The sequence below is a fragment of the Emys orbicularis genome, chromosome 8 (genome assembly GCF_028017835.1).
Source record: "Emys orbicularis isolate rEmyOrb1 chromosome 8, rEmyOrb1.hap1, whole genome shotgun sequence".
In the NCBI taxonomy this organism is placed as follows: Eukaryota; Metazoa; Chordata; order Testudines; family Emydidae; genus Emys; species Emys orbicularis.
The window spans coordinates 105,931,537-105,954,481 of NC_088690.1; the positions used below are offsets into that span (position 1 = coordinate 105,931,537).

At 41.4% G+C, this 22,945-nt stretch overlaps 1 protein-coding gene across 1 annotated transcript in view; it reads right to left on the reverse strand.

Moving 5' to 3' along the window:
* The window catches only part of ADAMTS2 (ADAM metallopeptidase with thrombospondin type 1 motif 2), a 268,328-nt gene that overhangs the window by 28,414 nt on the left and 216,969 nt on the right, over window positions 1–22,945 (reverse strand). The window contains exons 6-10 of the mRNA XM_065408790.1: window positions 19,039–19,195; window positions 16,485–16,590; window positions 15,125–15,268; window positions 12,645–12,777; window positions 9,564–9,677 (exon numbers count right to left, since the gene is read on the reverse strand). Coding sequence (XP_065264862.1) covers window positions 9,564–9,677; window positions 12,645–12,777; window positions 15,125–15,268; window positions 16,485–16,590; window positions 19,039–19,195 — 654 coding nt within the window. The remainder of the gene's footprint in view (window positions 1–9,563; window positions 9,678–12,644; window positions 12,778–15,124; window positions 15,269–16,484; window positions 16,591–19,038; window positions 19,196–22,945) is intronic.

Here is a 22,945-nt window from a genome sequence, read left to right on the forward strand (position 1 = left end):
AGTTTGGGGGCTGGGGGTGTGTGGGGAGGGGGTGCAGGCTCTGGGAGGGGGTATGTGGGGTGGGGAGGGGGTGGGGCTGCAGGCTCTGGGAGGGAGTTTGGGGACAGGAGGGGTGTGTGTGGGAAGGGGTGCACGCTCTGGGAGGGGGTCGGGGGGTGCAGCACTTACCCAGGGCTCCAAGGCGGGGCGGGCCGGGGGGCCTCCACGTGCTGCTGCCCCCAGGCACCGCTCCCGCAGCGTCCCATTGGCTTCAGGGGCGCTCGGGGTGGGGGCAGCGCATGGAGGCACAGCCCTGCCCCGGGGCCACAGGGAGGGGCCGGCAGCCATTAGAGCGAGCAGGCAGACGCTGCTCAGCTCCGCTGCGCTGCCAGGGCCCCTGGAGGGGGAACACCCGGGGGCAGCAGGGCAGGCCAGGCCAAGAGAGAGACCCAGCCCCAAAACTGCTGGAGCCCCGCGGGCCACAGATGGCCCGCAGGCCGGGAGTTTGAGACCCCTGCCTTAGAGTAACTAATATCTGACCTAAAAGGTTTTCTTCATTTCTATGGCTATGTCTACACTGTACACCATTTTCAGTGGTGTGTAGCTGACATGTAGCTAACTACAAGCCACGGTGAAAAACACACCGTGTCCACACTACAGTGTGTAGCGACACATGTCAGTGAAAGGCTCCGGCAGAGGAAAGGCAGCTCTAGTTACTCCCCATTGCCAGACACTTTCACTGCAGCGAGGAAAGGCTCTGGCCGGGGGGAAAGGGAGAGCCTTTCCCCACTGCTGGAGACTTTCCCTGCGGTGGCAAAGGGCTCCAGCAGCAGGGAGCTGGCAGCCTTTCCAGCTGTTTCCCCGCTTCCGGAGTCTTTTCCCGTGGACAGGAAAGGCTCCAGAAGCAGGGAGGCAGCAGGACACTACACTGCTAAAACTAGCAGTTTAGACGGGAGGCAGGGCTTGGGCCCGTTGAGAACATGTAGAGTATGTACTCTAGGTCCGTATGTCTTTACTGACTTAATCGATGCCTCACTGTCTACATTGCTCTGTGATTTCGGATTGAAATATTCAATTTCAAATATAAGAGTATAGTGGTCCTAAAGAGTTTGAAAGCTGCCCCTTTGCTAAACACCAAAAAGTTTCCATCTTTTCAACTTTCTCCCCTCCCTCTTCAACGAGACCCCCTAATACCTCAGAGCCAAATTCTCCAGTCCTTAAGAAAGATTCCCACTGAGGTTAAGGGCAGCAGAATTTGGCCCTTACTTTTCATCATTCCTATAACAGTTACACTGATGAAATGTGGGTGCCAGGAGATATTTTAGAACCAGTAATTATTTTACACTCCACTCACACTGTAGTTGGTCTGTTTTAACAGTTCCTGTCAAGGGGAGAGGCTTAGTTCTCACACACAGATGGCCATAACAACAAGTGCAATCATTCACTTACTTTTCTTCTCATTCAAGTCAACAACAACATTTTACACAGCTTAACAAGCCTGAGAATCCAAGAATTTGGCAGCCAGTATAAGCAGAGCATATGGCCAAATGCATGCTGCCAGCAAAAACAAAAAGAGAAGATTTAGAACACAAAATCTTCCTTAAAGCGTAGAGTGATTAGTGCTCAGGAAGACAAAGTCTTAGAAGTGATGGACAATCATCAATAAAGTAAATAAAAAGGGGAATAATTAGTAAAATTGTGACATGATGTATTTTACTGATTTGCTGAATTGTTTAGTGACTTTGAATCACTATTCAGATTATTTATTGTGTCAGTAATTTGGTTAGACAACAGCTCACAAAAATAGAGGAGAAACTTGGTTTAAGGTGTTGATTCTCTATCATGACTGTAAAATACTCTACGTCAAAACATAATTAAGGGATCACATTCATTCCAGAGGAGCATGAGAGTCAGTAAGGGCCAGATTCCAACACCCTTACTAACATCAAGTAATAACTGGACAGTATCATTGATCTCAACTACTCGGTGGTATCAGTATTTGGTCCTCTATGCCAGATGCCTTATGTCAAAGCAAAACTGGGGCATTGGACTATATGTATATGGGGCTCTAACACAGGTAAACTCTACCTAACAAAACCCAAATCTCTGCTCCTGAGGGTTCTCATCTAAAGACATGAATACAGATGGCAATGAATTTAAGAAACAAAGAGTAGCATGTACATATTTTTGATGAAAAGCTTTATGAAGGAGGTGGGTTACCCACAAAAGCTATTTATGGTGAATTTTCTCTAGCCTCATGTCATGAATGCTAATTCTCTCATGCTTCATAAGAATTTGAAAGTTCAGTGCTGCACCCTTCTCAGATTCCCTAGTGATGCCAGTCTGGAGGCAGGGCGTAATCTGAACAACAGTTGAAGGGTGGCTGGGGCCTGCGTGGAAGCATGCATCAGGCTGTCAGTCCACATTTCAACCTTGTTTGAGAGAAGATGACTCAATATTTCCTGGTCTGCAATTATCCAAAAATCCTTCTCTCACCATCAAAGCTTTGAACCATCAGGTGTAATTTACACATTATTCTCTGACTCACCCAGCCTATATGAGATCAACTGCATATTTACAGCTGACTATGAAATGATCTAGTGCTTGAACTCAGGGGGCAGAGGAGTACTGAGAGGCTCACAAAATGGTGAGTTAATAGAAGTGAAGTACTGTTGGCGCTGTTGCTCAAGGGAAAGAAGCTGTCTCAATTTTCACTGGAGCAGTTAATCCTATGTTGGTTGCCAGTCTCCACATGGTAAACATGGAAGCTGAAGTTTAGCCATCAAGAAACATGCAAAATGAGTCATCTCCAGCTCTGCCAATTCTTGTTTTGGGATGAAAGGAGAAGAGTTTGCAGGGGAAGCTTGCACAGGAGAACAAGATCCGTAATAGAATCCAGCACGGTATTACTTTTGCAAGGGGGAAGGAGCGTGAGGATGTCAAATATAAATAGCTTGATCTCCAGTGTAATGAAGGAACCTGGATTCTTTCCTTCCCACCATTAACCCAGTTAACTTCTTAATCAGCTGGAGAAGGGCCAATTGGAACCTCTATTCCTAGCAAAAACAGAGGTTTTCATTTTAATTATGTAACTGACATTAAAGCTCAAACAGTTTTTTGGTAAGAAGGAAAAAAAGGGAGGGTAAACGTAAACTGTTTTCTGAGTGGAAGAGGAGACAATTCTGCTTGTAGTCTCGCCTCTTTTTCTGGCAGAAGGGACAGTCAAAAACAAGTGCAATTTCCAGGAGAGGAAGTTTAAATCTATTACAATAAAAGGTTCTACTGCTGACTGATTTCAGCTGTTCTTTGAAGCAAAAAGTGTACATGCCAAGAAGGAGCCAGTGTGTTGCTAAGGCAGCAGTTCTCAACCAGGGGTCCACGGCCCCATGGGGGTCCACAAGCAGGTTTCAGGGGGTCCGACAAACAGGGCTGGCATTAGACTCATTGGGGCCAAGGGCAGAAAGCCCACGTTGCCCTCACCCCACCACCCAGGGCTGAAGTCAAAACCCGAGCAGCTTAGTTTCACGGGGCCTCCCGTGGTGTGGGGCCCCAGGCAACTGCCCTGCTTGCTTTCCCCTAATGCCAGCCCTGGCTTTTATATGCAGAAAAACAGTTGTTGTGGCACAGGTGGGCCGTGGAGTTTTTATAGCATGTTGGGGGGTGGGAGGTTCAGAAAGAAAAAGGTTGAGAACCCCTATTCTAAGGGACACTGGCACTTCCAAATTAATTTGCAAGAGAGGGCTGGTAAACCTTCTTTTTGTGTCTGAATAAGTTATAAGAGACATTGCTTGCTCTATTTAGGGCACATCCCTGTTTTTCAGTCCAAACATTTGTAAGATGGTCCCAAAGTCTGTCTGTATGTTAGGGTTTGTGCTTCTCCATCTCCTCCATGCTGTGCTGAGATCCTACCATGGAGAGATTTATTTAGACTTCCCCATCATGGCAGAGCATTGCAGGGCTAGGCCAACCTGTTCCATCTGTTCAAGCATATTTAGTTGTGAGGTATCAAGTGAAGGCTGTCGCATAACAATGGGCTCTGCAAGCCAATAAAAATTACTTTGAGTGGCGAGTCAAGTATTCTCACTGTCTGTGGTGACTAACTTATCCAACTGTCTCCTGAGAGAAGTGGAGGTCTGCTTTCTCACTGGGAAATTATCTGGACTGCCTCAAGTGCATATTAGCCTTGTCAAAATACTTTTTTCTTGGTCAATTTTTTTACAATATATTTTAATTTCAATATTTAATAATTTCCGTGCTTTTATGAAGGAGGGAAAAAGAAAGGGTCAGCTTGGATCATCTTCTTGTTAAAATGGTGCAAGGAAGGAAAACAGCTGCTAGGTCAACTGTGTACTTGGAGCTTTGGTTTATGTGTCAACATTCAAGAATAATGACAACTTTGTTGGCACTGAAAGATACGAGGGTTCTTACCTCTCTAACAACAAAATAAATGAGTGCCAAGTGGCATAAGCCTTCACACTCCTCTCTGCAGAAAGCAGATGGATTGTAGCATGCAATTTCCTTGCATGAATGCTCTTATTTCTTTCTCATGGGGAAGGGCTAGCTGCCTCAGCCAAAGCAAATGTTTCAACCAAAAAGTACTAGTTTAAAAAACCTGCCAAACACTTTTTGATTTCATGCAGTTGGAGAAGCCTGAGGCTAACAGCGGGGCTAAGAGAATCAGATACAGGTAAATATATCATCAGCTGGAAAGCATATACTTTTTAGGTCAAAGTGCATTAAGAAGATTTAAGCTTTGTATAGTTGCTCATTATCTGCAGATCTTACAATGCAATTTATGCAATATATATTAAGGCTCCTATCCCATAAGGATTTGTGCAAATGCTTCACTTTACACATGGGAGTAGTCTCATGAAAGTTAATGGGACTGCTCAGATCGCATAGTATTAAATGCATGCATAAATCCTTGCAAGATTAACTTTTTTTAAAAAGCAGTATAGGGCCAGATCCTGCAATTCCTCCTTGCTCAGAACTCCTTCTCAATGCTGGTAAAAATTAGATTTTTCTGCAATGCAAAACAATATATGAGTTCTCCATAAAATGTAACAAAAATTAATATTTTGCATGACAAAAGGCAGGGTTTTTCACAGTAATATTTCCTTTTCCACCTGGGAAGGAGGAAGCCAGGAAAATATTTTGTCATTTCATCACTAAAAAGAGTGAATTGTCAGCCTGTTGCAAATGAACAAAATACAGTGGGTCACATTTCTCCATTTGCCCAATGGAAATCCATTTGAAAGTGCTGGAAGTGGCAAAATCTAACTCTTTAGAGTGATTATTTCCAATAATTCCTACACATATATTGGACTTCAGATGGAAGCATTTGAAGATAAACTGATAGGCAAAAGACTGCTGCTGGAAACTATGGATGAATTTTGGTAAATCTTGCTGGATCAGACAAATATGTAAGACATTAGAAAATGTAACAGTTTGTCCTCCTTTCACTACTTAATCTCAGAGCTGTGTCCAAGATATGGGCTGGGAATTCAGAACAAAGACTATTATGCTGCCATACAACATCTGCTGAAAATGTTCTAGTTAGCTAGTCTCTATCGTAGGTGGTCTTGGTCCCCTGACAGTTCCTTCAGTGAAGGAGAGTACAGGCTAGATTAGATTCTGTTCAGTAACATCAACTGAGGTTAGAAAAGTTCAAAGAGCAGCTATCAGTACTCTGCAAGCAACACTCTGGTGAAAATCTTTGTCCCTTAACTTGGGTTAGTCTCCATAACAACATCACAACCATTTCTGGCATTCAGTTCCGTCGGCCGTTGCAAAGCCAGAATGTTTTCATGACACACCAGTAGTGTTTAGATTGGCCCATCTTAAAGTGGGGCGCTTGGAATTAGTGGTGATAGCTGCAAATCTCAGAAATGGGAAACAAATGGATCTTTCTGAACCAACACCTTTAGTTAATTATTTATGGTTGTTCCTTTTTTGCCTGACATTATTCCAAAGAAAATATGTGGACAAAGTTTCAAGTTATTTTCCTCTTCCTCAGACTCTGATCAGGTAGTAAGGAATGTGGGACCTTCCATTTCATATAAAAGGAAATTGGAAAGGTAGGGCTTGACTCTCATCTCTCTGTGCTGTGTAAATGGTACAATCACACCCTCACAACATAATCTGTTATATAACAGAGATCTTGGTATGGTCCAAAGTGTGTGGTGATAGTGCATGCATCAAAAAAGAGCTACAAAAATAGAGGGCAAAGAGGCAAGGAAAAGATGGCAGGGAGTTCATCTGATTTGCCTGTATTCAGAACCACCAAGTACCATCACCTTCCTGATAAATATACTGTTCATATTTAGAGCCAGCAAATTCAAATTTAAGGACACTTTTAAAACTCATGCTATTGTGAAGAAAGCTTAAGCTCAGTCTTTTTAATATTAGTTAACAATGTATTTTTTAATTTTATATAATTTTCTAAGGATCTCTTGGAAGAATACAAAATGTTTACCAAAAAAATCTGGAACAGTGTCCTTAGGGATATAAGATAATTCTATTATCTACTAAAGCTTCAAATATGCATAAACTCTCTTCAATCTCCCCATAACTATAAAAATGGCCAATTTATAGAGTTAGCTGTAAAAATTTTATCTGGTCTGAAACGCAGTATGCAACATCTCAGCTGAGGTACTGAAGATCTTCGTTTATAATGGAAACATTGGCTGATCCTTAACTATCTGGTTGGAAGCGCAAGGCTATTATAGTTTGTTAATGTCCTTTGTTTCTTTCAATTTTTGTGTGAAGTACTAAAATGAACTAATGGGCCGCGAGGAAGGGAGAGCTAGCAAAAGGAAAATAATTATATTTTTCTCTGGTTTCATAAAAACATTTAATGCAAAATCATATTGCAGACCTTAGACACGTGTATTCTGTCCATCCATGTGAAACATGGAAGACCAAGCAAAGTAGTTTTTATTGTCAGAGAAAAGATGAAGTTCTGGGTTTTTTTAACCTTCTTCCAGATGAAGCTCCAAATTATTAAAGGCTGACGTGCTTCAAGGTAGGACTCAAGAAAGGAATGTTGAACACTTAACAAGTGACAAAATGGCAGCTATCCTTGCCTTAACTAATTGTCTAAACTACCAAGGGTGAAATGGGAGTTTTGCTGTTGTCTTCAGTGAAGCCAGGACTTCATCCCAAATGCATACAGTACTATCTGCTGTTCCAAAAGGTGCCAGTTCGGTAAGAGAACAACAGACAATTCACTTACTATCTATGGTATAACTGTATAACTATTATCTTCCATATAACCAACGGGTATAATTTTGATGGCAGTCAAAACTCAGCCTTCTCCTGCTAGTTATTATGGATGGCTCCCATTTGCCAGTTCTCTTTCTCTCTCTGCTCACTAGCAATCTGGTAACATAAAAATGCTTAACTACAGTCATAGAAAAGAGAAATAGAAGAGACCTCCATCCTTCTCACCAACCAAGGCAGGTTCAATTAGTAAAGTTTGTTCTGAAGTGCTTTGTCCATTCAAAAGCCTGTCTCCAACATATTTGGAATGAAACTCATTTTTTTATCATATTTATTCAATTATTTTGACATTCAAATGTTGTGCTATACAGTAATAACAGTTAAACAAGTAACCATTTTCCAGTATAGATTATGTTCAATACTGCATTTTTGTTAGATTTATTAATTGCATAAATAGCTAATTTTATATTTTTAACCAAAAATAACATCCTGGCTAATTAACTAAAAATGTTGTCTTTGGTTTGGGGTTTAATTTTTCAAGTTTTATTGCTACATTTCCCACAGGCAATATGGTGTTAATTAATAGGAATCATCTGGGGAGGAGAAAAAGAGAAGAGATTGGGTTCCAGCAGACCACAGTGTACAGGGGGAAAGAATTTAGAACCACATGACATTTTTATCCAAAAAGAGAGGGTTCAAACCACAGCAGCAGCTGCTAACATGATTTACTTGTGTAAATTATGCTGTCCATTGGGGAAACGGTATGTTGCTTTTAAACATCCTCTAGAAAAATCCTTTCCAAGTGGTAACACTGCCCCGAAAGGGTCATTGTATAGACTGATTGATCCAAAGCCCAGGGATGACAGGAGGAGTGTTTCCATTAACGTTAATGGGTTTGGGGATCAGACCCTTAATGAGCATGCAGTTAGGTCTATAAAAGGGTAACTGATAATTACTATATGGTAGGGCTGAATAAAGTGTGGTTTCAAAAGAATAGGAACTAGCCCAAACCTTTGCCATCTGTAAGTTTCTCTCGCCACTTCCAAAACTCCAAATATTTCCCTTTCTCTGCGAACCACTAAATAAGCCTCCAATATTTCCCCTCCCCAATAGCATTCACAATGGGCTCTGGCTTCTGCCCTCATAATAGTCACTAGTTGCTCTTATATTGGTGCCCTTGAATAGGTTTCATAGTCCCATCCTCTTTTGAAGTGACTGTCAAAAGACTCAAAAGCTAAGGCAACCTCTCTCGTGTATCCAGCCTGAATTCCCACACCTGCTGTGCTTTCCCCATCACGCTTATACTTTCATTTGGGCTGCTCTGACTATCGTTACTGTGGGCTTAGTTCAACTGTAATCTTCGAAATCTTATTGCTTTCTGTTGCCATGGCTGCCAATAAGCATCACTAGTGGTCTAAACACAACCACACTTATATGACAGATTGTTTGCAAATGAATAACTCCTCTTGTGACCGTATCACTATGATCTGCAAATAAGTACAGATCTATCGATGCCTAGAGACTACAAGGACTAGTACTGAAAACAGGTTAGACCGCTAGACAGATGTTACATAGAACAGATCAGCACAAATCTCTAGCTCCAGACCTCATGTTGCTGCAACCTTATTTTCTCTCTCGAGTTTTCTTCACAGCTCAGATTATCCCATCTCTTAGATAATTAGATTTTTACTAGCAATGCAAAAGCCAATACTTTTGGCCAAACTGGGGCCCCTGGAACTCCTTAGTTCTAAGCAAGCTCTCAACTTGACTTCCCCTACGGCTTTGAGCTAAACACTTAAACTGTCTTCCTCAGTTTCCCCCCTCCATTCAGTTAGATTAAAATACTTTTTTTCGAGTGATGTGAGGATGAAGGAGTTAAAGTTTGTAGAGATGAAAAACAGTAAGTGCCAAATATTATGAGCTACTGACTTGAAAGGTATTAAGATACTAAGCCCCTCTTTGTGCATTCTCCTTTTTATACTATATAACAATGGCTATCCAAATCTATTCTTCTATAGACCACTTTACAAGACACTGGCATCTGCACTTGAATCATATCCATACAATCCTCCCAATTCACAACTTTGTCAGTCTTTTCTGGGTGGTCTGCAGTGAACCATAGTTTGAGGACTACTAGTGAACGTTTTCTCTTCATAAGTTTTAGTCTCCAATCTTACCACTGTTGTGGTCCTTTTTTGTATTGCCTCTGAAATGAGTGGACCAGATCGCACACAAATTCAGAGAAGGTCAAACCAGAAAGAACAACGCCATCTTGTTCCTTGATTCTCTGATGAAATCCCCCAAATACGTGAACACATACCTGTACGCCCAATAGCATGAAAAAATGTGATATATAGTCTCACCTTTCCAGGCGCGCACATAGTCCCATCCAGTGGCGGTCCCTTCTTTGTTTTGCAGAAATAAGGGTTATCGGGATGGCTACACCACAGCTGCTTGCAGGGATCAAACGTACGGAACTAGGATACACAAAAAAGCAGAGCATATGTTGCTTCTGGAGCTGTCTGACAGAATTCCATTAGAAACACTCTCTGCAGTTTATTTTCTTCCAGCTTTAAAAGAGGCAGATATTATCATGGAGTAATAAAGGACCATTTAATAATATCTCTGTGGCCAGGTCACATTTGAGTGGAGTTTTCATGCAACATCACTGACTCTCGTAGTGAAATCCTGCCCTGAGTGGAGTGATGCTGGAAATGTGAGAGTGGGTTCACAGGATAGAATGGACAAGGGCAATTAGCCACCATGTGATGAGCTGCACGCAGTAGATGGCAGTAGACATTATTTATCTGTATAACTGCAATGCCTAGGAGCCCAAGTCATGGACCAGGACTTCACTGTGGTTGCTAGCCAGCAAAGGGCTGACCAGACACCTTAGCTAACAGGTTATATGCTGTGGTGGGCAAAGGCAAGATGGTTTCCTTGTCTACTGCTCTCATGGGTGCTAGGTACACACGCTGCTTTACTGCTGTGGGGAGGGGTTGGGTGTGTGTGTGTGTGAATGGTCTGCCCAAGCCCTCTTCCTTGCTGAAGACACCTGTGGAGCACAAAGCTGGATTTAGCACTATGCTGAATTGGTGCTGCAAACAAAGGCCCCATTTGCACAGGTTCCTGAGAGACTGGTACCTTAGTGGGAAAGTGAACAGAGTTGATGCAGAAGTTGAAAGAGTAGAGATTCACCCATTTCACTCAAACACAGATTGGCCACTAGGTCAATAGAAGTTATTTGAAGAAGGTACTATTCAAAAGAATACATACCAGTGACTTTCTCCCAGAGTAGCATCAACGGGATTATGTCCAGACATCCTAATACAGCTGATGCTTAGAGTCTCCTATTCAATGTCGGGAGTCGCTGTGTTTGTCATGCATGTTATCGTTGATGAGTTTCGAACCAGAATTCTCACTGTGCATGAGCAGCTGCCACACCTTGAAGCTCCTCTTTGCATAGCTTACAGTTTAGTCCCACTTTTAGGAGATGGAAGTGGGAGGCAAAGCTCTACCATAGGTCTCAAAAGATCATCTACCCTCAGGCCAAGCCAGTAGGGAGTTGTACGAATCCTGCCTGACCTCAAAGATGCTCTTTGCGTATTATGTTCATGGTACAAGGGAGACCACTGCTTCACTGAATGTGCATGCAAACTGTCTTATCTGCCTTAGCGCCCCTTGCCCACATTAGGAACAATAATACATCATCCTTTCAATAAAATTGGTTATTTTTGTGCAAGATGCAGCATCTCGCCTTATGTGAGCAGTAAGCGTGAAACATTAAACAAGCAAGAGATGAAAACCATTATTGTTTCTCTCTAGCCTAGGTGGAAGTTTTGCAAAAAAAGAAGCAGACACCAACACTGTGCGTGGCAGACTCAATGACATAGCAGACTTTGTGTTTCAAGCCTGGAACTGCTAATGAAATTAGAGCATAATAATTTCTTGACCTCTGATTAAAAAAAATAAAAGACCCAACAAGATTAAAAAGAGTTTCCTTATCACATCAAAGTTCGTGTATTATTCCTTGTTTATAATTAGCTGGACACAATATTCTTCATGGCAGGCTTCACTATAATTAGGGCTTCTGTTTTTCAGGGTTTATTAATTTCATTTTCAAGGTTTATTGGTAGCAATTTTTGAGTTTTATGTAGATGTTCAAACGTTAGAGGTTTGGGGAGGCTCTCTCTTTGTATATACTGTAATGGGTAATATATATTGTCACAGCTTCAGTGTAATTTCACCTATATTCCCCACTTCCACGGTCCACTCCAGGCATGCCCAATCAGGTGTCAGGCCTCCAGCCATCATCTTTCTATGGGTAGGGACTCTTGTCTCACTTCCTTCTGACAGGGGGGAGGGAGAGTGAGTTAGGCTGCACAGCTCCCTAACTTACACTGTGATACCTCCAGCAAGCCAGTCTGCCTAAAGGCCAGCACCTGTGCTTTCTCTCCAAGAGCTCTGACCAGGGAATTCCCAGCAGTTACAAGTTACCACACAGCTCTGTCTAAGCAAGCACCCTTTTTCTTAAGGCAAAAACATTAGAGAAAATGTAATAGAAACAATAAACAGATTTAAACATACACTAAACACACCAGGAGTCACCCATCAGTCTTATGGGACCCTAGCAGGCCAAAGTCTTTCCAACCCTTCTGCAAGGGTTGGGGCTCCCCTTGGAGAGAAGGTCCTGGATCAGAAAGAGTTAGTTTAAAAGAAGCTTTGTTATGCCAAAAGCCCTTCCTTTGTCTATTGGTATCCGGAAAACCCAGTTCGAACCAGGATATGCAAGCCTCCTCAGGGGGTGGTAGCTCTCTGGAGGTGTTTACAACCTGAGTGACTTACCTTAATCACCCCCTACTGTTATTACTTCCTGGAGGAGCTAAATACAACCCTCCCACCCATCAGAACTGCATATAATCCCTGGCCCACAGCGATACATAAATCATTCATAACCTTAATCCAACGTTTCCCCAAAGATACTGCATGCAGTTGCAATATCTGTCACATATATTACATTACTCATGACAGCAGTATATACTGTAATGAATAATTTCTTTGTAATGTTCCCTAGTGCACTTTAATGTAGCACTAGGTTAAAGTGTATTGCAGAACCTTTAGTGTACACAAGTGGGGTCTACATGGACCAACTAATATGCAACACTTTAGTGCACTTTAGAAATCACATCTCCATAGTCCACATTACTGCTCTGTGTAGACAAGCCCTTAGATGCAAGTAACCATTTCTGGTGTTTTCCCTGTGTTTATTGGATAATCGCTGATTTCTTCTTTCCCCCCCCCCCCCCATCAGGGTGTGTTTATCAGTGTTTATCCATTAAAACCTAAAATCGGAAGCCCTAACTATAATGTCCTTATTAAGACCATTTCAAGGACAATTACAACACTCCTGGATGAGGAACAGCAGAACTCAGCTAAGTACTTACAGCTGTGCACATCATGTAGCCCAAACCAAAATCAAAACGGCACTGCTCATTCATGGAGTAGTGAATTCCTGGCAGCTGGGGAAGGGAAGGCCAATCATGTTCAAAAGGATCATCACGCAGACAATCATAGGAACTGCAAGAGGCAAAAATTACAGTAACAGACGGGAATGTGAGACTTTTATAGCATTTGTGGTTTCTTTAAATTTTCATTCCAAACAAAATACAGGGTATAATTTCTCAGATACTGGTTCCTAAAGAACAGTTAGTATTTCAGTTATGCTTACATGGTATTTACCATGCTGTATCTGCATTTAACATGGGACAGCATTCGACCTTTTATTTTTCTTATGTCTTTCCATTATAATTTCCATTTAGCTTGCAGGTATATTTCTGTAACTCCCCAGAGTCCCTATTTGAAAAGAATCGAGAAAGAATCCTCTACAAATGAGGCTGAGAAGAAAAGAAAAGATTTAATTAATTTTCCATTTGTGGAATTTCTTCTTGCCTGCTGCCTTTCAAGTAAAGCTTTAGAAGCAAAACTCGGGACTGCCACCCATGAATATTGCTGAGCTCCATAATAAATTCCTAGACACTAGACCAGGAGATGCAAGTTCACATACAAGCAAATGTAGTTTTTGGCCTTTGCTTTATTAAACCGTAGGACTGTTCCATCCTGAGAGAGAGAAAGAGAGAGAAAGAGTGTGTGTGTGTGAGAGAGAGAGAGAGAGGAGTTCCTATTACAGATTCTCCTGGTAACTTAAATACTTGTATGTCCCCACTGCAAACACATTGTTTCAAGTTCATTGTAGGCATACATGGGGAAGACTCCTGAAGCACAGAGGATCCAGAAGTAATGGTTGACTATGGTGTAACTGTGAATTTCATAATTTCAAAGCTACTTTCTCAAGTGTCACATGGTGGGCAGTATCCCTGCTATGTTCATATGTAATCTAGTATTATCTTGCGACATCACAAAATTAGTTAAATTTAACAAACTCATTTCTCTGTTTTTATGGCCATCATTTTCCTCTCATGTTTTCTACCATTATTCATCATATTCACAAAAGTAGTTCTTTGGCTGTGAAAAATGGTAACCAAAAGTCCATTTAGGATCAAATTCCTTGTGGATTCTGTAGAAAGAGTAGGAGTGTCCTATATCTGGCAATTATTCAGGTCATTCTAATGATCTCAGTGAACAAAGGACAGAATTTTGAGTCTAGGTCTACTTTAGAACAAGATGACATACTCTTCTCTTATCTGTGCAATATTTTTATTCATAGAAGCATTTTACTGTACCCTGTGCTTAAAATATCAATCAGAGCTCTAGGCCAGATTACTTTTATTTAACACAAATAGCTTAAAGGGATTTAATTGAAAAAAAATCACACTTTCCCCTCATAATTTTTTACATATTGTTGCCAAAAGTAACACTTCATATACTTGGAGCTAAGATCGAAGTGTAGTGTCTGTTCTTATCAGTTTAATATGATGTGTTCTTTATTTGAGGACTGTATATTAAATTGACTTCATATATCGTAACTTAAAAAGAAGTGAGAAAATAAAGAGTGGGTTTTTTTAATTGGTTTATTTTGTGTATTTCGCAACTTTTTTCTAGGCATTTTCAGAGTTTTCCCGGTATAGTCAGTTAATAGGTTCCCCCTGTTGTTTGTATGTCTTTTACACAGCGACCAGAGAGAAAAAAAGATTTTTTTTAAAATAGGAAAAACGCATCCATTGACGGGAGGACACAGAAGCAGATGGAGTTCTTTTTTTTATTCGCTTTTTGAAACTAAGTTTCAAGTTGATGGTTTCCCTTTAAAGAGGAAAGGAACATAGAGGAGGCTGTTAGAAAGCATGGGAAATGGACTGGCCTTTGTAATGACAGGGTATTTAAAGATAAAGTAATCATAGAAAGAAAGCCTTAGGGCCAAATTCTTCCTTTTGGTGTTCTTGAAAGGCTGTCACTGAAGTCAGTGGGAGCCCTGCACACACATCCAAGGGCACAATTTCCTCCTTAAGTATCACAGTACAATGCAACTGGCTCAGCACAGCTTTAGTAGTTGGAAATGCTGCTGATGCGTACTGCTACCAACCAGAGTTGCAGTCAATTCTCCAGCTACCCTTAGAAGCGAAGAGTGTTACTCAGATTAATGAGACAGGTTTTCCATCAGCTGCAGGGTGGGAGGAAGCAAGTTGGTAACAAGACCAGTAATGATATTTGCTTGCAGATTCTAGGATGACAGTGTACATATTATCAAATTTCAGTAACAATAATAGCTGTAATTAAATGAATAGTCAATCTGAGCCTTTGTTATTTGCATCTCCTGGAAAAGTGTCTTGTTCCCAGCAGGATGAGGTTTGGGGTTTTTTAAAAACCCAGTCTTAGTAGCTAATAAAAGCACAAAGTTCAAATATGACTCTCAGAGGGGCTTTTAAAAACGTCCTAGCCAAAGACAGAGTCAGCTTCATGAGTTACTCACTGTAGATATCTGTTCAGCTCTTGTTGGCTACAGCGAGACCAGTGGAAGCGATGGAATGCAGCCTGGACAAGAGGGGCCATGATGCTCCCCATTCGGACCTCATCCCCACACCTGTTGCCCTGGCCATCATGCTCCATGCCTAATCTAGAACAGAAGATAGGAGAACAAGCGTATTTTCATCAAGGGTAAAATCAAAAGCCCTAAGTGGCTTAGGATCTTTAATCCCACTGAAAGTAAATGGGACTTAGGTTCTTAAGTGACTTAGGAAGCTTTTAAAACTTCCACCCCAAGTAACAGCAATTTTTTTTTCCTTTTTGCTTTATTAAAAAAAAAACACAAAACAAAACCAATCTTCCCTCTTTCCCTTTGTGAGGGGTTTCTACTATATTTTTTCTGAGAATGAAATTTGACTGATACTGGGGTCTTCTTTCGGGAGACACTTCACTGATAACTAACTGTATGGTAACATGTTCAGACTAAAGGTGATTTCAAAAGCTAAAGACATCTTTAGTGATGTATCATCCATTCTGATCACATGTTCCTAGCTGCTGAAATGCTGAAGCCAAAGGTTAGTGATATGAGAACCAAATACATGTAGGAATCAATTCTGTGTCCCTATTTAATTAATATGCACTGTTGGATTCACCGGACTCTGACAAGTGTTCTTAATGTAGGAACAGTAAAGCCCCGTTCAGTGAAAAGACTTCTGGGATTTGTGATTCCACTGCGGAGATGAGGGCATCTAAATGAATGTGCTTTATTCCTGAAGAAACTGAGTCATCCTAAAATAAAAAAAGATTTGCCAGCTCCCTGCCTGGACACTGGTTCTTACTACACAAGCAAACAAAATAGTCGTATCCTTCAAATGAATGTATTAGGAAGTGGATGTAGCTTCAGTTCTTGGCATATATTATTATGCTGTAACATACAGTGTACCCTCTATGAGGTGTTATACGGTATTACTAGAAGGTGATTCACACATAGAAGACGTGACTATATTTCCTGAGAATTGCTTTCGAGAGTCATGTCTTCCACTATAGCAAATAAATTATTTTGCATAACAATAAATACGTTGCTCTTCTGCCAGGAGATCGGAATGCATTTTGTAGGCCTTAATCAGTTTAGCCTCAGAATGCGCCTGTGACATAGGTAAGCATGCCTCCATTTTACAGCTGCAAAAACTGAGTGTGTTTAATGGGTTTGTCCAAAGCCACAAAGGAATTCTTTGTCAGTGCTAAGAATGGAATCTAGGCCTAACTCTTTAGTCTTGTGTCTTAAGCACAAGGACACACCTTCCCAACGCCACAAACAGTCCCCAGCATCAAAGACATAATAAGATAGGACCTTTTAAAGTACTTACACATGCCCAGTTTCATGGGCCACCACAAATGCAGAGGAAAAACCATCTTCATGGTTGAGGGTGCAACTTCGTACAGGATGACACATTCCAGTAACTGGAGCATAGCCTAAACAGAGAAAGCATGACTCAAGAAATAAGTGAATCTGGGTGAGAGAATGTTTATGAGAACTCTTTATACAACACTTTCATCTAATCTCTACTGCTGGGGCACTTGTGGTCTTGCAGCAGCATAGAAGTGGTACTTACAGAAGTGTCATCATCAGGCTTCCAGAAAGGGAGAAGCATAGTGCTACATGTCCTAAACTAACATGTCCTCCTAGACCCACTTTACACTATTCATATTTAAAATTAGTTCTTAACAGCCACATAGTGCTTTACATTATTTTAAGCACTGAATGAATATTAAGGGCCAAATTCTGCCCTGAACTACACTGTGGACAATCTTGGCCCTAAATACTGAATCCTCATAACAGCCCTGTGATGTCAGCAAGCAAGCATTATTATCTCCATTTTGTACAGATGGCGAAACAGGCACACTAAGGCTGAACGACTTCTCCAAGGCCACACAGGGTATGGCTACACAGCAATTAAACACCCCCAGCTGGCCCTGTCAGCTGACTACGGCTTGTGGGGCTCGGACTGTGGGGTGTAGACATTGAGGCTTGGGCTGGAGCCCGAGCTCTGGGATCCAATGATGGGGGAGGGTCCCAGAGCCCGAATGTCTACAAGGTGATTTTTAGCCCCACAAGTCCGAGTCAGCTGACCTGGGCAGCTACAGCCATGCTGCAGATCTTTTATTCCAGTGTAGATATATCCATAATGACTCAGAGCTGGGGTTATAACCTAAAAATTTCTGGTTCCTAGCCCCATGTTCAAACCAGTAGACCACATTGCCACTACTACGTTATAATGCCGCTAGAGTATTTCTCCTTGTTCTCAAATAATATTGAGTAACCATTTTTCTTGGGTGAATGCAGGCTGTTTAGTCTTGAGACACATGGGTCTTTACAAAAGAAGGTAACAGTATTTGAGATTCAACTCTAAGCATAAATGTTTGCACACTCACTACACCTTGTTCAACACTACACTACCTGGCAGATAACCAGTCACATGTCTACTGAAGACAATGCACACTAGGAATAAATACATTCATTTTATGCTGGTGTACATGGTGCCTATCTAGAAGAAACATAAAACCTGGCTCCAAGTCAATCAAGTATTATCCCATGTGAACAAGCACATTAATTTCCTAGATCATGCATGGATTGGATACAACTGAAATACTGCTTTGAAAGGTGGTTAAGTCCATTAATGGCTATTAGCCAGGACGGGTAAGGAATGGTGTCCCTAGCCTCTGTCTGTCAGAGGGTGGAGATGGATGGCAGGAGAGAGATCACTTGATCATTGCCTGTTAGGTTCACTCCCTCTGGGGCACCTGGCATTGGCCACTGTCGGTAGACAGGATACTGGGCTAGATGGACCTTTGGTCTGACCCGGTACGGCCTTTCTTATGTTCTTATCTCTGCCCTGGACTTTTAATCATGTGCTCCCACTTCTATAAAAGACATGAAGTCTGGCTGTTGAACCAATTACATTTATTTTCACAGTTCACCAAGAATTCAGTGTAATCTCCTTTAAGGCCATTCTGAAGCTTGTCTTGTGAAGGGGTACAGAGAGCGAGGACAAGGACTCTACTCTAGCATGAAGTCATAGGGGCTTCATACAGTTCAAGTCCTCAATGGGTACCAAGAGTACTCTTGGCCAATGCCAACAGTGGCACTAGTCAATCCAAATGGAGTGGGGAGGAGCCTCATGCTCTCTAATCGGCCAACAGGATGATTCCACAAGGGAGCTGGGAGCGCAAGCTATGCCCTGTAAAGGGGTAAAAGCAGGGGCTACTCTTGTCTATGCTGTTCTAGGCCCCTTCAATAATAAGCATCTATTAACGCACAATATTTCTGGGAGCTCCTGCTGGAGTACTACAATGACTATTCTGGAGCTGTGCCTTAAGGCACAATCTACTCCTTAGCAAAACCTATATATATATATAATTTTACACACCCACGCACACCCACACCCCCTACCTTAAATACAGGGATCAAAGCAATATACACACCTTATATAACTTACATATAGTGATCAAAGCAATAAGATTTCTTTGGCTTGAATAAGAGTAAAGACATGTTCCTAGGGTGACCAGATATCCTGATTTTATAGGGCCAGTCCTGATATTTGGGGCTTTGTCTTATATAGGCACCTATTGCCCCCCTTCCCCCATCCTGATTTTTCACACTTGCTGTCTGGTCACCCTACATGTGCCCCAAAATAATGCTATTGAAAAGGAGAGGTAAAACAATGAGGACTGAAACAGTTAGAAAGGAATGCATTCCTAGCATAGGTCACCTGAAAACAAATAGCACTTGGCAAAATACTCACACTAAGGATAAATTTTAGTGGCTCCTAAGCTAAATTAGCTTTTTCTGAATGGTGAAAGAAACCCCAATCAGTAACTGTACTATTTATAAGACATTTTATCACTCAGCATATACCTTACCTTGCATGCCAGATGGACCAAAATCCTGCCTTGTGAGAAAAATAGCATGGTCATGATATTCTGCATGTGCAGTGTCAGGCTTCTGTTGTAGATAGGCCCAGCGACATACATTCTCCAAACTCTGGGAAGGGTTCCCAATCTCTATTAAGCTCATGGACTGGATATTCAAAGAAGAAAAATATTATTATTTCATCGTTTCATAGATTATAAGGCCAGAAGGAACTATTAGATCATCTAGTCTGACCTCCTGCATATCACATAACCTTACATTTCACCAAGATAACTCTATATTGAACCCAAAATCTTTAGTTAGACCAGGGGTCGGCAACCTTTCAGAAGTGGTGTGCCGAGTCTTCATTTATTCACTCTAATTTAAGGTTTTGCGTGCCAGTAATACATTTTAACGCTTTTAGAAGGTCTCTTTCTATAAGTCTATAATATATAACTAAACTATTGTTGTATGTAAAGTAAATAAGGTTTTTAAAATGTTTAAGAAGCTTCATTTAAAATTAAATTAAAATGCGGAGCCCCCCGGACCGGTGGCCAGGACCTGGACAGTGTGAGTGCCACTGAAAATCAGCTTGCGTGCCGCCTTTGGCACGCGTTCCATAGGTTGCCTACCCCTGAGTTAGACCAAAGCATTTCAGTCCAATTAACTTTGGCCAACCTTTCTCAATTTGTTACCTTTGAAAATATGCTTAGACATTTGTTCAAACACTGTATGAAAGCTCCATTCATGTTAAAGGAAATATTGCAAGAAGAAAAAAAACTTATTGTATGAACTATGTATGGAAATATCACATGTCCATTCACACATTAGTTATTGCATTTTTGACATAATGTATGTTGCCTACAATGTATTGTAAGAAAAGATCATGGTTAACTTAGTAAACTTATGAGACATGTATTACCCTCTATTTAATCAATCTATATGTAGGCAAGTCACACTGGATTTAAGATACTGAAGTGTCTAATGTAGTTTACTGTACATAGAATCTAGAGCTGGAACATTCTCATTCAGTTATCTTCCTGCCAGTGCATGATTGTTCCTCATTATACATTTCCTATTATTTCATCCAGGCTAGTTTTAAATATGTCAAGGAATGTGGCTTCCATCAAGTCTCTTGGCAGATTATTCCATAGGCTGCTAGATCTCACTGTCAGCAACTTCTCCTGATATTCTGCCTACATTTTCTCCTTCTTATAGAAACCTATTGCCGAATTCTCTGCTAACTTCAGCAGAGTCACACCAGCAGAGAGTTTGGTCCATAGACTACAGAGATGGAAAACACCTGTTTGGCCTTACTTCTAATGCAAATAATAATAATAATAAAAAAGCGTCATGATGACCAGTGTTTCCTTTATTTTTTCCCACCCATGTACGGAATGAATTTTGTTATGTGCACCAATATGGAGGTGATGTGTAACAAAATTCATGTGGTGAGGGCGAGGCCGAGGGGTTTGGAGTGTGGGAGCGGGGCTCAGGGCTGGGGAAGAGGATTGGGGGGGCTCCGAGGTGGGGCCGGGGATGAGGAGTTTGGGGTGCAGACTGCCCGCGGCTACGGTGGGGAGAGAGGACTCCCCCCAGCTCTCTCTCCCCGCAGCAGCACCTGGCTGGGGGGGGGAGGGGAAGTGAGGCACCTCTCCCCCAGCCATGGCAGATCCATACAGGGGCTGGGTTGGGGGAGGGGGTCCTCTCTCCCAGCCATGTCAAGTCTGGGGCAGGTCAGGTCCGTGCTGGGGCCAGCAGGGACAGGTGTCCCTGCGTGAGGCTGGGCTTAATAGGCAACTGCCCAGCCACACAGCTTACAGGGAATTTAGCGGGCCACAAGTCAGGAGGAGGTGAGTCCAGCGTAGTCTGTGTTGTCATCACTTACACCTTCTTCTGATCTCCCAAGGTGAAATCCGGGCCCCATTGAAGGCAATGGCAAAACTCTTAATGACTTCAATGGGGATTTCACTGCATGGTGTACGTGACACATACTCAGGCCAGGCTGACACTAAAGAGTCAGGTTGACCCAGCTAGGTCGCTCAGGAGTGTGAAAGATCCACACCCCCGAGTGACATAGTTAAACCGACCTACCCCTGGGTGTAGACAGCGCTAGGTTGATGGAAGAATTCTTCCATTGCCTCAATTACTACCTCTCGGGGAAGTGCATTAACCACAGCGATATAAGAACCCATCCCATCGCTGTAGCGAGTGCCTACACTGAAGCGCTACAGCAGTGCAGCATTCCTAGTGAAGATGTAACCTTAGTCTCCCTTAGGAGCCATTAGTGGCCTATAACTTCAGTCTCCTCATTGATTAAAATTTTGTCTTTGCTAAAATTCAAAGCATTTAAAATTAAAATGAGTCAGGGCTTATGCACTCTGCCACTCACCAGAACAAACAGATATATTCTCTGTCCTCTGCTACCATTTATCTTAGATTCAACCCTAAATGACTAATCTGAAATGGAACCCACCTACTCTGCGAAATAATTGATTAATCCACAGAAGCTGTCTACTAACACAATCCCTCTACAGAAACTGTGGATGGCATTTCACTCTCTTTTACCCTCCAACATTAACACTTGGTTAATTATAGTTTAATTTAGCATATGATTAAGAAATTTGTGAAGAAACTAAATCTGAATCTCCAGTTCAAGCTTGTTTTTGATGCCGGGATGATGAGAGCAGTCTTATTCTGAGTCTGATCAATTATGACATTAAAAACTCATATCTTTGCAGGAGGCCTCCACCATAGTATCTGAAAAATTCCAACCAACTGTCCCTAGTGGTGAAATGCCTGGGTAATCTGTGTTGGCTCCTCTCAGTTGCAGCATAAAAAGTTTCACAATTTCTAAAGTTTTCCAGCTACTCCATGAATAAGAGTACACAAATCAGACTGGATTACCAGCCTCACAGGTAGCAGAACCATGGTTTGGTGTGGAGTAGGAAAGAACTAATGTTAAATCTTCTCTGCTTGAGTTTCAGTCAGTGTCACTCACTGAAGTGCTGAGGGAGTTTCCAATTACAATTTGCATATTGGGTCTTTGTACTTCTTGGCGGGTGAAGTTTAGAAGGGAGATCTTGGGTCCATTATTGGTGTATTTGGAAAGCAAGGTGATAGGAATTCCTTAAGAAGAGTTTGTACAGCGTCTGCTTAACGCTCCCCCTCTCCCCCATCTTTTGTTGTGGCCAACCTCGCAAATTATCACCCTGTCCCGGAAATTGCATTTTTCTGGGGAAATTTTGGTTTTGTTCCAATTTGGAACAGAAACAAATATTTTAAAATTTCCTGCAAAATGAAAATTCCAAAACTTTTCATATTGGAAAAATTTCATTTTGAAATTTACTTCATGTTTTTTCTCATTTTTTATTTTATAATTATAATTATTATTTTACATTATTTCATGACAATATATTACTTGAAATATTCTATTTTTATTTTATTTTAAAAATAATTAAGGGCAGATGCCACTCAGTACTGATTGAAATATATTTTCTAGATCAAAGTGTCTCCTGTCTGTGTTGTAATGTAATCTAAAATTACAAAAATGAAAACCTATATCATAAAATTTTGGAATTTTGAAACAAAAATTTTGAATTTTCAAAAAAAAAAAAAGTTTCCAAAAAAAAAAAATCATTTCAATGTTTTTTTCTTTCATGGGAAATTTAATCAAAACCATTTCATTAAAAAAATCGGTTTAGTCAAAACAGCTTTTTCTGACAAAAATCTATTTTGAATTTTTTTTCCAACTAGCTCTAATGTGAGGCTGCTAGAAGAGTTAGTAAGATGACACCCAGTTCTAGGTCTCAATTTCATCAGATCTGGATGGTGCAATTACTTACCAATCATGCAGCCAAGTTTAGAATTTGGACAACAGTTAGTTGGCTAAGACTCATCCAGGATAAGAGAGGAGTA